At 40.2% G+C, this 14,420-nt stretch overlaps 1 protein-coding gene across 1 annotated transcript in view; it reads left to right on the top strand.

Moving 5' to 3' along the window:
* The window catches only part of eIF5B (eukaryotic translation initiation factor 5B), a 609,831-nt gene that overhangs the window by 149,107 nt on the left and 446,304 nt on the right, over positions 1-14,420 (top strand). The window contains exon 9 of the mRNA XM_090369319.1: positions 5,340-5,447. Coding sequence (XP_090225445.1) covers positions 5,340-5,447 — 108 coding nt within the window. The remainder of the gene's footprint in view (positions 1-5,339; positions 5,448-14,420) is intronic.

Genomic DNA, 14,420 nt, shown 5'->3' on the forward strand with positions numbered 1-14,420 from the left:
TATGCGTGCTGTTATGCCTTAGAAAAGCATTACCAGTGCAGTCCGAAGTAAGGCAGAAACAAACGTACAAATAACGGTAAAAACATATGTGAATACAAAGATTAAAACAATGTAAATACTCATATAAATACAATATAATAAGACAAACTTAAAATCAACCACCCAACAAACAACCAAAGAAACACCCCCCCCCCCCCCCCACACACACAGACATTAGCATAGGATGTCGGGGCCTGAGGCTAATGCACCATCACGACACAGTATAAAGTAAGTGAGACTGCGCAGTAAAAAGCTTCGCTACCTATATAACAATTAAGGCGGGAAACAACCTCTTTCTAATCTACAACTTCCTCAGGACAGTAGCAGTGAGTAAGAGCATTCACAATATCGGATACTTACCCATTGGGTTTTGTGTTCCCCATCACAGTTTGCTGTAGAGAACGATTATAAAAATTTAAACTAATATAAAAAATTAAGTAAACAAAATATTTTAAATTTAAAATGTACATTTGAAAGTAAAATTAATATAGCAAAATGGCAAAACTGTTATAGGGACAACAGAAATGGGTAGGTATGAGACATTACATGAGATGGGCTGTCAATCCACTCAAAGCACCCAAAGAAGTAGGGGATTGACGCCACGTGATGGAATGTTCTATATTATAATATTATAATATATGTAAATGTATTGTTATTTAAAATTAGTATTGACATAAACATAACCATTAGTTTTAATATAATTTTAGCTGAAGGTAATGAAAATTCATCAGTAAAGTTTAATGAAAAATTCATTATCATATAGTAATATACTTCTTAAAATTAATATATATAGGCCATGTTGAATTAAGATAACCTTGTTGGGCTAACTTGATTACCAGATTTGTATGCACAATAATACTTATGTGGAAACACACATACAGGCACATATAATGTCCACTTGGCATACTTACAATGACATTAACATTGCACTCAAGTATTCATTAAACTATATGCTAAAATCTAACCGATTATGCATACTAATAATAATATATATATTTATATATACACAAACACAGAAAGAATTGGATCTAACAGGCAAAAAATTGACTACGGGTGCTGTTATCAAAAAAAGGTTGAAAACCACTGCTTTACATGGAGAGTACATAGAAAAGGATTCAAGTTCCTGTGAAGTTTCACCTTTCTAGAGCTATTATTTCTATGTAAGGGTACGAATTTTTTGATACCCCCCCTCATATATTATGATTATTGTTCCTTAGTGGTTCCCCTAGGAATAACATATCTGGCTATTCTTTTATGCATGGTGAGTCACTGCTGATAATTAGATCAAGAGTATTGTTTTAACTTTCTAACGTGCAGCTGTAGAAAAGTCATTCAATTAATCTAGACAATTCTGCTGCTGTGTGAGTGACCAACCCAAAAGTTCCAAGCAATATCTGGAAAGTTAGTCTAATAAGACATTATGATCTACTGGTCACTTGCCTGTGTAGTTTTGTATTGTACTCATCACAATCATTTACTAGGAGTATAGTAAACAAATTTGATGAATTTGAAGTGCTGGTTAAGACATCCAAGGTGGATATTGTTCAGATATCAGAGACTTGGTGCCACTCAGATATGAGGGATACAGAATTGGAATTGGGGAGTACAATGTGTACAGACAGGATAGGAAGGGATGAGGAATTATGCTGTTAGTTAAGAAACACAAAATCTAAGTGCATCCAGTTGACATAGATGGACAGTGCAATGTTGAGTCAGTTTGGTGCAACACAAGCACTGGGAAAGCAAATAGGAGTTTGTTATAGGACTAATGACTAATGATGAGTACAATGAACAATTATACAGAGAAATAGTGGGCCAGCAAATCAGTGTTTCTTATAATGGGGGAGTTTAACTTCCCAAATATAGACTGGAACTTGTGGATTGGTCACTTGCACACTAGAAAGGCTTTTGTGGATTTATTGGATGATTGTTTTCCTACAGCAGCATGTTAGAGAAGCAACAAGAGGGAGTAGCACACTTGATCTGATTATCATGCATTAAGAATTTACAGATAAAGGAACCACTAGGTAGCAGTGATCACAGTGTACTGATGTGGGATTTACTTAAAGATGTAACTGCCATCAGGGGTAAAGGGAAGGTTTTTGCTTTCGTAAAGGCGACTACAGTGGTCTCAGATTTTTTAGGTTCTATACAGTGGGACCAATTGATGATGTTATCAACAGCAAATTCTAAATGGGAAGCATTCAAGGAAGTAATCTTGGAAGCTACTAGGCTTTTTGTTCCAACTAAGAAATACTGTTTAGGCCAAAATGGATGTCAGATGAACTAATGAGACTCGTGGCAGAGACGAAAAATGCACATAAATTGTCAGGTGACACAGGTGACACAGTAGATACAAGCTAGTCTGTAATCAAGTCACGAAGGTTAGACAATCAAAGGCAGATTATAAAAAATCTTTGGCAAAGGATGCAAAGAAAAACAGCAAAGACTTCTTTACTTCCTTTGCCAAAGATTTTTTGAAAAGAAAAGAAAAGGGATGAATCAGATTGGATCACTTAACATAGATGGGTTGACTATTGATTATCATGCTAGCATTGCCGTAGCCGAGTGGTCGGAAGCGGGAGTGCAGTAGCACACGCTCTTTGAGTAGACCGAGGTTCAAGCCCCTGACTGCTAAATACGGTCGATCTGCCAACCCGCACTGGACCAGCGTGATAGATTATGGTCCATGTCCCTCAGCATGAATTGTTGAGGAGGCTTCCATCCTGTAGTGGATTGATAATGGCTGCAGTTTACCTTTTTTATCATGTTTAGGTAGCTGATAAACTTAATGAGTATTTTGCATCTACATTCACACATGAGGAGTTATTCAATGAGGAGAATACCAGACATTTATCAAGCTCTAACAGCAAGCTAAGTAATTTTGTAATAACTGAGAGCAAGTGGAGGAGAAATCGTTGAATTTAAACATGAGAAAGGCAGCAAAGGAAGTAAGCAAACCCTTAGCCATAATTATGAGAGCATCCTTGGACTTTGGGCAAGTCCCCACAGACTGGAGATGTGAAAATGTATCTCCAGTTCATAAAGGGGGATCAATGGGTGACACAAATAATTACAAACCTGTTAGTTTGATTTCTATTCCAGGGAAAATAATGGTGTCACTGGTTAAAGAAGCATTGCAGGATCATTTAGACAAGACTGCAGCAATAATTCAGACACAGCATGGGTTTGTCAAGGGGAAGTCTTGTCTGACCAATTTGATTAGATACTATGATGTGGTCACAAAGGAACTGGGTGCAAAAAATAATTTTGATATCATATACTTGTATTTCAGGAAAACTTTTGATACTGTTGCACATGGAAGACTACTGTACAAATTGGAGCAGTATGGCATTAAGTGCAAAAATGGATAAAATGCTATAATGCTACAATAGCAAAAAGGATGGTTGAGTGGGAGTAGACAGAGTGGTGGTCAATGGTACTGCTCTAAGTGGACTATTGTTATTAGTGGTGTCTCTCAGGGTTTGGTGTTGGGCCCATTGTTGTTTTGTTTATTTATCAATAATATTGATGAAGTTATATCGAGCTTAATATCCAGGTTTGCAGACAGTACGAAGGAAGGCAGAGTTGTTAATAACAGTAATGACAGTATGCTGCTCCCAGGATCTGGAAAAGCTGGGTAGATGGGCTGAGAAGTGGCAACTGAAGTTTAACATTGACAAATGCAAAGTACTGCATATGGGTAGCAGTAACCGCAGAGATCTGTTGTTGTGTAACAAACTTCCATCTGTTGTTGTGTAAGTTGATAGCTTAAATAAATTCTAGGCAGAACTAGACAAACATTTGGAATGAATGGTTTTTTGTCTAATGCTGAAATGCTAATTTGACGTATGGCATAATGCTATTCTCATTTTAGTTTTCCCAATGCTTAAGTGGCATCAAACTGAGTACTTGCCTTCCATGTCATCTTAATGCATTGCCTTAGGTTTTGTGCTTAACCAGAATCATTACTAACCCCCTTCCCATCTTGCTTGTACACATTGTACTCACTATATTTAAATTCTGTATTGCTTATATCTGAGTGGCACCAATTCCATTATCCCTACTCTGTTCACTTTAGCAGTACTTCAATTTTTTTTTTTTTTTTTTTGTTCAGATACTCCTAGTGTGTGTACAAGCAAATTATGCATGCATCTATTTTTGCTTTTAGTAACCCTAGCACAATCCATGTATTTGCTTGTCACATGATGACCCCCAGGATGCTTTGAAATCTCTAACACCTCAGTTTTCAGGCTGCTGTATGTCCTGCAAGGATGCCTTTCACCTCTATTCCAGCTGCTGTTAATCATTAGTTTGTGTATCCTCCTCCCCCAGGCTAACAGTTTTCCAACACTACTTGAGAGCATCAGCAAATATCCTTACAACTCTTCTATTTAAGTGTGTCCCATCTCTGTAAAAAGTCTCTTGTTAACAAGAACAAACTATGCTGTTAAAAAATTCTACACCATGTGAGTCTTGTTGTCTCTCCATGGCTGAATTGATTGACAAGGCTTTCATGCACTCCTTCCTGTCATCTTTAGAAAGAATTGCAGACACTTTCAAATTTATTCCTAATTCATAACTTTTCCTCAGCATTGCCCTTTACTTGTTTTAGTAAATTTTCAGATTCCTCTGCGTTTAATATCAGTGTGTACAATGTCATCAATTTTAACCCCTGACAGACATACTCAAGTCTTATTCTACCTATCCTTTTTACACAATATGTTTTCCATTACCAGCAGCATGCCCCATCACCAACAACTGTTACCTTCTGTTTGAAGATATTGTTTGTTGCTAGAGCATGGGATCTAGCATTGAGCTGAGCACCTGAGTGCTTGATGGGTCCCTCACCTTAATTCCTTTGGAGACATCAGCTCAATTTTTCACTTTCCTCATATAAGCCTACCAGATCTCTGAATTTATGCTTAACCTTTCATGCTCTTTATGAACACATATGCAAAGGCAACTCCTTTGGCTGCATCATGACGGGCAAAAGGTAGTTTTGCAAAAAGACACCAAGCTGGGTAAATTACAAAAACCCTGATTTGTAAGAGTGCTGCCATTGGTAGTTCTCTCCTGAACCAAAACATTTCTACCACTTTGAGTCTTTGTTTCACTGCTCTAATCTGAGATGATTTCTTTAAACCATGTTCTGTTTTAGCTTTCTTTTGCAGAAAGTTGGCAAATGAACTTGCATATTCATACTGTATCTAATTGTAATATTAGAAATGTATAATTACTGCAGTTTTATATATTAACAACTAGCTGATATTTCATGTTTATTAATATTTCCAATTAAGGTGTTGAGGTTCCTCAAATCGGAGAAAAGAGAGAGAGAGCACCTCGCTTAGGTGATCGCAGAAGAACAACTAAGAAGAAAGCTGAAGAGCTACAGGAACAAGAAAAAGGTGTCACTTTTGTATTTTTACTCAGTTTGAGAGAAAAAGTATGGAATCTATAACATGAATAATTTTTAAAAAATTTTTTTTAAGTTTAATTTTTTAAATTTTGATAAAACATTAACAGGATAAAGACTTATCTTGAATAGAACACACATTTCATGCTTGAACAATGATTTGGATAAACTTGGTATAATGATATATTTAATAAGAAGTTATAATAAATATAAGCAGATGTTTTTGCTGGTAATTATTCCCGCTTTCTTGTGCAATAATATTCATTATTTTAGAGTAACAAATATGTATATACACTACCCTACCAAAATGTGCTTACCCTCCTCCCATTGTAGTGAAAGGCAAGAGAAAGATATGTACATAGCAAGAATGGGTTCAGAAGTATGCAAGCAATAGCTGTGATATCACAGACAAGTAGAATGGGTCAATGAAAGGAGCTTGAAAGAAAGTGTTTTAATAAGGCATAATCATTAGCTTAATTGAGCTAATGTAGTGAAAATGTAGAAAAACAAGGGCATTTTAAATGGTTGCATGAATGGTCAGCTAGGGTGGAAATTGTAAAATTCCTGAATGCTGATGAAACTGGTGAAAGAGAAAAACTAGTGATACCCTGGAAAAAAATCACACTGGAGCCCCATCCATAGAAATATTTATAAATTGTCCACAATCTGTAGAGATCTGCAGAACGTTAAAATTATAGCATAGCTGCTGCTCATAAACCCACACATCACACCACACCGATGAATGCAAGGCATTTGGACTGGTCCTTAGCTGTATTGTTTGTAGACCCTAGATCAGTGGACAGGTGTGGGTGAGTATGGAGAATGCTTAAAATCTTTTACCACAGTATGTGATTCCCATAATGAAGTTCAGAATGGATAGGTTTATGATTTGGTTTATGAACCTATAGGTTTATAGGTTTATGAACCACTTTTTGTGGTTCAGACTTGAACTGTTGGTTGTAATGCCAAAAAACCATCAATGCTGAGTAATGTACTGACATAGAATAGCAGTTCTGTGAAACTGGGCTCTCTATGTCCTCAGCACAATAAATGCCCCATCCCAAACAGCAAGCAGTGTAAAATCCTGATTTGAGAAAAACTAAGTACATCAATTTTACTGTTCAGGTCATAGTCTCCACCAGCCAGTAGAATTTGTACTGGAACGCTGGATTAGGGCACAGCCAGTGTTGCTTACCTTTTACAACTGAACTTGGACTGCACTGGAGAGGAATGGACTCAAATTCTTACCACTTGACAAGGAACTGGTTTGAAAGTGCCCCACATTACAACAAAACCAGTTTTCTCGAAATGTGATCTCCCTAATACTTTTAATGGGATATTATATATATTAACAAATAGCCTCCATAGCAGAGTGGTCAGGAGGAGTGCAGCGACACCCACTCTTCGAGTTGACTGGGGTTCAAGCTGACTGCTAAATATGGTCGATCATCCAACCTGCACTGTACCAGTGTGGCAGATTATGGTCCATTTCCCTCAACATGAATCGTTGAGGAGGCTTTCATCCTGCAGTGGATTCATAATGGTTGCAGTTTTATACAGGGCGTCTCAAAAATATTGGTACAAACGTTTAGGTGAGGTAGGTAACATCTAAAGGAATGTGAATTGCATATGAACCCATAACCAGAAACGTCACCGTAAGTCGGTAGACAGCGCTGTTCATTAGTTTGCGAAGGAAAATTTCTGGTTTACTCATTCAAGCAGTAGTCGCCGCACGAAGAGCATGCATCGATATACGAACTGTGAGCTGGCAGACATGCACCTAGTGTATGGATTAGCAGAGGGCAATGGACGAGCTGCTCAACGAATTTAAGGAGAACACTTCCCAGACAGTTATGTACCAGACCACCGTTGTTTGTTTGTGCGATTATGGGTCATTTAGAAGTAACAGGAATAGTGCTGGTAGACCACGTTCGACACAAACTCCCGCCATGGAAGAAATGTGTGTTGAATGCTGTCCAGGATAATCCTACTACCAGCACACGTGCCATTGCCTCTGCCTTAGGAGTGTCTTGTTGCAGTGTACAGTGTGTCTGGCACGACGATTCCTTACACCCTTTTCATCTCCAAATTGTGCAGTTACTGCTCCCCCAAGATCTTCCTGCACGTGTGACTTTTGTGCAGTGGTTACTCCAAGAAAGTGTTCAAGACTTGAATTTTCCAGCCTGTTTTGTTCACGGATGAGGCTTATTTCACTCAAGAAGGCTTATTTAATCAGCACAATGCTCATGTGTGGGATCATGACAACCCACACAGTGTGCACCCCCATGCGGCACAACATCGCTTCGCAATAAATGGGTGGGCAGGTATCGTCGGTGACTGCTTGCTCGGCCCATCCCGCATGAACTCCGCTAAATATCAGATCTTTCTTGAACAAGTTCTACCAGGGTTACTTGAAGATGTTCCAGCAAATGTGAGATGCAACGTTTGGTTTCAACTTGACGGGTCGCCTGCCCATTATGGAAGGTGTGTTCGTGACCATTTGAACAGGCGTTTTGGGTTTTGGGTTTATCGAGCCTTGATTTCTTTCTGTGCGGGGGGCCCTCAAATCTATCATGTATGAATCGCTTGTGGAGATGGAAATGGATCTCGTGGTGAGACCTGTCTGCGCTGCTGCTACTGTCAAAGAAACTCCAGGTGTGTTCGACCGTGTCCGCCAATCCATGCTGCGTCGGTGTCACGCATGCATCGTCTCATGGTGGAACCTTCGAGCATCTGTTGTAACATCATGAAATGCATCCATCTCGTACTCCATTGTTAATATTATGTCAAATAAATGTTTGCCACTAATTACTGTCTTGTGTCATTTCTGTTTATTGTGCCTCTGCTACTACTTTCCCGTGACGTTTCCAGTTAAGGGTTCCTATGCGATTCACATTCCTTTAGAAGTTACCTACCTCCCCTAAACGTTTGTACCAATATTTTTGAGACACCCTGTATATTAACTAATGACAAAAATCTTGAGATCTATCACAGAATGTTCAAACTCATTAAGTGTTGTACTTATAACAATGATCCCTCCTGATTTATGCAGAATAGGTGGAGGGCAGCTAACATCTGTATTCACCTTCTGAGTGATAGGGCTTCTATGACATGGCTGCCATCAGAACATGAGAAGGCAGCTTCCTGTATTCAACATTGCCTGGCCAGCATTATTGCCAGTTCACATGCAAAACACACTAGCATAAACATGCATGCTAATGCACTCTCATTCTTGACCACTCAGCTATACCCGGCAGGTATGACAAGTGTGCGACTGAGTGATTGTTTTCATTTCCTGACAGGTCCTTGCCTTCCGACACGAGTGCAGTAAGGGTAACCTACCCAGGAAAGCCCACCCTGTCTTGTTGATGCTATGTCCATCCTTGGGTGGCTTGGGATTTACTGACACTTGCTTCAGCTAATCTGACCAGTGTGGCAATTTTCAGTGTTTGGATAGCCCTACAGCAGCCTTTCTTTCCCCCCATCATATATGGCCATTCTCCCCCTAAATATCCTGGGCATAGAGCACCCTTCTATACCTTTAACTTCTAAATTATGCATGAAGGTTTTCCTACCTTCCGCCTTCACCTATACTCCTTAACTTATGCTGTCTCCCCTGTGCTCCCTTCAAACAATTTTTTTTGGGGGGGGGGGGTGCCCTCCTTGGTAATCTCAGGCAATGCCAGAGTTTGTCCTACCAGATCATTTAATCTCTACTACTGGTCTGATTTGGCTCCCTGTGCCTTGTATGGTACCTAGGGGTTAGTAGTGTCTCACAGGTTTTAGGCTGGAGTGGCGCTGCGGTCGCAGGTGTGAACAGAAGCATCAGCACGAAGCTGCACTTGATGTAAGCAGCGGACAGTGATCGAGTTGCTGGATTTGTATTGCTACTAGAATTTCACCATGGATTGTTTCATTCAGAGGGCAGTTGTGATGGATTTAAGTAATTTAATCCAGGTAAGAGTTTTGTTGGTTATACGTTTTTTTGTCTTTGAGTGTGCTTTTGTGCACTGTTACAGTCACTGGATTGCTTGCACCTCAAAAACTCAGATTTTGAGTATATTAAAGTTAAAACCACTTCCAATAAACTTATTTTCGGTGGGAAACTCTATTCTAACAGTAGTTTTAACATATCTTTAGAAATTGAGATAGTTTTCTTTGTTCGTAGCGATTTTCCCGCCAAAACTGGCAAAGGGGGATTCTCGAGTTATAGGTGTAACTGAAAATAAGCATGTTAAATTATTCCCCTCAATGTAAGGGACAAAACAAAATGGATAAAATCACTGATAAAGAACAAAATCTGGATGATAAAAAGCAAAAATATGGAAATCATAACTTAAACACAGATTATCCCAGAAGACTTCCTCCACAACCAGATGATCTCAATACTATCTGCAACTAGACTGCAGATAGCTAGTTGCTAGACAGTCTTGGAGCAAAGAGTCATATTCTGATGAGTCAAAACATTATGACCAGCAAGTTGTTATGCAAATTAAAGCAACTGCAGATGAACTACGGCGCATGCGTGGGTCTGGACATGGTATAAGGCAATGGTCAGGCCACACCTAGAGTACTGTATACAGGTCTGGAGGCCTCATTTCAAGAAGGATGTGGAGCTGCTGGAACGAGTACAGAGAAGGGCAACAAGATTAGTGAATGGAACAAAGTGGTGCCTTTACGAAGAAAGGCTTAAGTTTTGCAAATTACAGTGTCTGGAGACTAGGCACCAGCGAGGTGATCTGATAGAGGTGTATAAAGCCTTGAATGGTTTGAGCATGCTCAATGCTGATGGGATTCTTCCTCTAGCTCAGAATAATCACTTGAGAGGGCATAAATTCAAATTGAGGAAAGACAGATGTAGGATAGACGTGCGGAAATTTGCCTTTAGCCAGCGGGTGGTTGGTTGGTGGAACAGACTTCCATCCCTTGTCGTGGAGGTTGATAGCCTAAATAAGTTTAAGGCTCAGCTGGACAGGTATTTTGAACAAACAGAGGGGTGAAGTGGAAGTGGTTTTTTTTTTTTTTTTTTTTGGCTGATGCTGCATAAGCTTGCTTTCTTGCATCAAATGCCTCTGCTAATGCTAAAAACACCTGATACTGAATTCTGTTAATCAGTGCTACTCTTGTTCTTCAGATGGGAAAGCCAGCAGACTTAAGCGAGTTTGACAAAGGCCACAAATTGTAATGCCCAGACGATTGGGTCAGAGCATATATAAAATGACATGGCTGGTAGGGTGCTCATGGTCAGCCATGATTAGTACCTACCGAAAGTGGTCTGAGGAGGGGGAACTCACAAACTGCCGGCAAGGCGTTGGATGACTTCGGCTCATTGATGCTCGAGGTGAGCGAAGGCTCTCCCGGATGGTACTCGGCAACAGAAGGGCGACTGTGGCACAACTAGCTGGTAATTGGGATGCTGGTGACGGGAGTAATGTGTCACAACACAGTACATCAAACCCTGCTGAAAATGGGGCTGTATAGCCGCAGACCACCAAGTGCCCATTCACCAGCGACAGTGAATTGGCTCAATGGGCATGCAAGCATCACATCTGGACCTTGAGTGATTGGAAGAATGTCGTCTGGTCCGATGAATCGCGTTTCCTGTTGCACCGTGTGGACGGCCAAGTACGTGTGCATCGTTTAGCTGGGGAAGTGATGGCACCTGGACGCACCATGGGACGAAAACAAGCCAGTAGCGGCAGTGTCATGTGTTGAGCGATGGCTGGACCTATGGTATCCCTGCTGGGGTACCCTAAGTCCAGGCATCCGTGAGCCGGGCACTCTGACATCTACCACCTACCTAAACATCATTGCTGACCAGGTGCACCCTTTCGTGGCAACGGTTTTCTGATCTGGCATTTCCGTCTTTCAGCAGGATAATGTGCCATGCCACACTGCCCGGATTGTTTGAGACTGGTTCACGGAACATGAGGAAGACTTCCAGATTCTCCAGACATCAATCCCATCTAGCATCTGTGGTTTGTGTTGGAACAGCAACTCCGATCTGCGGCGTCTCAACCACAGACTTTACAGGAGTTAAAGATTCTGCTGGTACCAGATACCGACACGTATAAAAGACACATTTAGAAATCTTGTAGTGTTCATGCCTTGCCAGGTACAATCTGTTTTGGCTGCACGCGGAGGACCAACATCATATTAGGTAGGTGGTCATAATGTTTTGGCTCATCGGTGTAGAACTAAACACAGAAAATAGTATTAAGAGAAATAAAAAATGTGACTGAGGAAAGAAACAATTATAAAGAAATAAACACCCTAAGTTATGCTCAAGTAGCAAGAGCAGGCAAAACAGAGTATACCCAACCCAAGCAACTTAATAAATCTAAAGAAACACCCAGGAGTAAAGATACTAATATAGTTATTTTGAAAGCAAAACCTGACTCGGTCTACAAATCTAGTGAGGCAGTCAGGGAAGCTGTAATGACCCAACTAAAGCCCCACCTAAAAGAAATTAAAATAAATAGCATGAGAAAAGTGAGAGAAAATGGTATGCTGCTGGAAGTAGCAAACAAAGAAGATCTGAAAAAGGTAGAAGCAAACCTTGAAATCTTAAAACTTGGTTTAAAACCAGAAAAACCAAAAGGAAAGAATTCACATATACTGCTATTTGATGTCATACAAAATACACCTTTTGAGAAAGAACTAATGACAGATAACTTCCAAGAAATAATGAATATAGATGAGTTTCAACTTAAAGGAGCTACAAAAAACTAAATAAATTGCCAGTTAAATATCATAGGGGAGATTTCCCCCAAAATTTGGAAGCACCTACAAGGACAGCAAAGAATCTATGGCTGGACTAGTCATAGATATGGTCACACTGCCAGGGACTGCAGTCAGAAAACCCCTGTCTGTGGTCACTGCACAGTTACTGGCCATGACTACAATAACTGCCAAAACAAAAATCAACAGCTGAAATGTGCTACCTATAAGGCAGCATGGCTGACTGACTATGGCCACAGTATCAGGGATAATAAATGCTCCTGTTATATAAAAAAATGATAAAACTTGTACAATCTAGGACCAATTATGGGCCAGATTGATAACATGAATGTGACTAGGGCTCTAAATCTCGTCCAATTGAATGCTCAAAGAGCAAGAGCTGTTATTGATCAGATCAAAGGCTATAAAATAATTGAATACCCCTCAGGTGTCCCTTCTACAGCAATAGTGGTTAAAAATACTGACCTTACAGTCACAATGGTGGGTCACCTCTGCTCCCCAATAGCAGTGTGTGCCCATATCACCAGTACTATCTTACTATATTCCAGAATAGGTGAAGATATAAACCCAACTATATAATATCTTTATTGCAGTCAGTGAAAATAAATATTGAATACCTACAAACAGTCATAGACTTGCTACCTACAGCAAATATCATAGTGTGTACTAATGTCAATTGCCGGTCAGCCTTATTGCATAGCTGTACGGAAGACAGGTGGCACACATAATGGCACACGTAACTTTCAGACTATATAGCTACCTCACCCTTTCAAGTGCCAAACTAAAAGTTGGGAGGTTATATGGTTATATAACCTCCCAACTTTTAGTTGTGCCATGTGGGAGAGTGACATTGTTTATACTCTTGCCACCAAGTCAATAGCTTATAAAATCACAGACTGGTGTGTCCAGGCAGTCTGGACCATGTTAGATCATAGAGCCATCACCATCAGACTAAACAGGCAGTTACAAACAACACAACACTCCATGTTGGGTATCAAAAGGTATAACCTTAAAAAGGCAAACTGGCAGATTTTCGCAGAACATACAAACCTGTCTATCCCACGGAAAAAACCGAAGAAGCAGGTAGTCCCCTGGTGATGCTTTGAACTGACCATACTAAGGAGAAGGATGCACCAGGCGAGGAGAATTTCCAGAGCCAGAAAATCTTGGCTACAAAATGAGGTGGATCCACTGAGAGATTCATATAGAACTCTCAGGAATCAGTATACAGCCCTCATAAGAGACAAGAAAAAGGATTGCTGGAGGCACTTGGTGGGAACTACTGGAAACAGTAAGCTTGGGGAGTTGTCCACAAAATAGTGACAAAACAAGATGCCAAGAGAGATATCTTAGAAACTATTGAAACTTGTCAATCAATTTGGCCCTGGAGAGATTGTGCAAGGCTCAAGGGGTAGAATTTTTCTCAGAATAGTCTGTGCTTGTTAGCAGGAGAGACTGCTTCTACAGGGATGGGATACACTTCAATAGAAAGGGTGCAAGAATATTGCTGATGCTATCGAGGCAGTGTTAGGTGAGGTTGGAAAACTGTTAGCTTGGGGACAGTTTTAGATTAAAAGCAGCTGCTGCCACAGGCAAAAGTAATTCTTGCACTGCTTCTATTGGAATGAGCAGCAGCCTGGAAAACAAGATGCAAGGGATTTCAGAGACTGCTGGGAGTCATTGTGGAACAAGTAACTATATGGGCTGTGTTAGGGTAGCTAAGAATAGGAACAGGTGCATGTATACTTGCGTGTACACCAATGCTAGCAGTTTGGCAAATAATCTTGATGAATTTGAGGTGTTAGTTGAAACATCAAAAGCAGATATTGTTCGGATATCAGAGATATGGTGTCACATAGATATAAGGAATGCAGAACTAGAATTTGGAAGGGAGGAGGGGGTTGTGCTATTAGTTAAGAAACACAAAATCCAAGGAAGTACAGCCAGTCAAATGGCTGGACAGTGCAGTGTCGAGTTTGGTGTGACATGAGCACTGAGAAAGAGAAATTGAGAGTAGGAGTGTGTTATAGGCCTAATGTCTCTGAGTATAATAAACAACTGTACAGAGAAATAGTGTGCCAGTAAATCAGAGTGGCTTATAATGAGGGATTTCAATTTCCCAGATATTGACTGGAATTTGTGGGTTGTTCACTCACACACTAGCAAGGGTCTTATGGATTTATTGGATGATTGTTTTCTACAGCAGCATGTTTGGGAGGCAAGT

Source organism: Mastigoproctus giganteus, chromosome 3 (assembly GCF_048544385.1).
Source record: "Mastigoproctus giganteus isolate SK-2022 chromosome 3, ASM4854438v1, whole genome shotgun sequence".
Lineage (NCBI taxonomy): Eukaryota > Metazoa > Arthropoda > Arachnida > Uropygi > Thelyphonidae > Mastigoproctus > Mastigoproctus giganteus.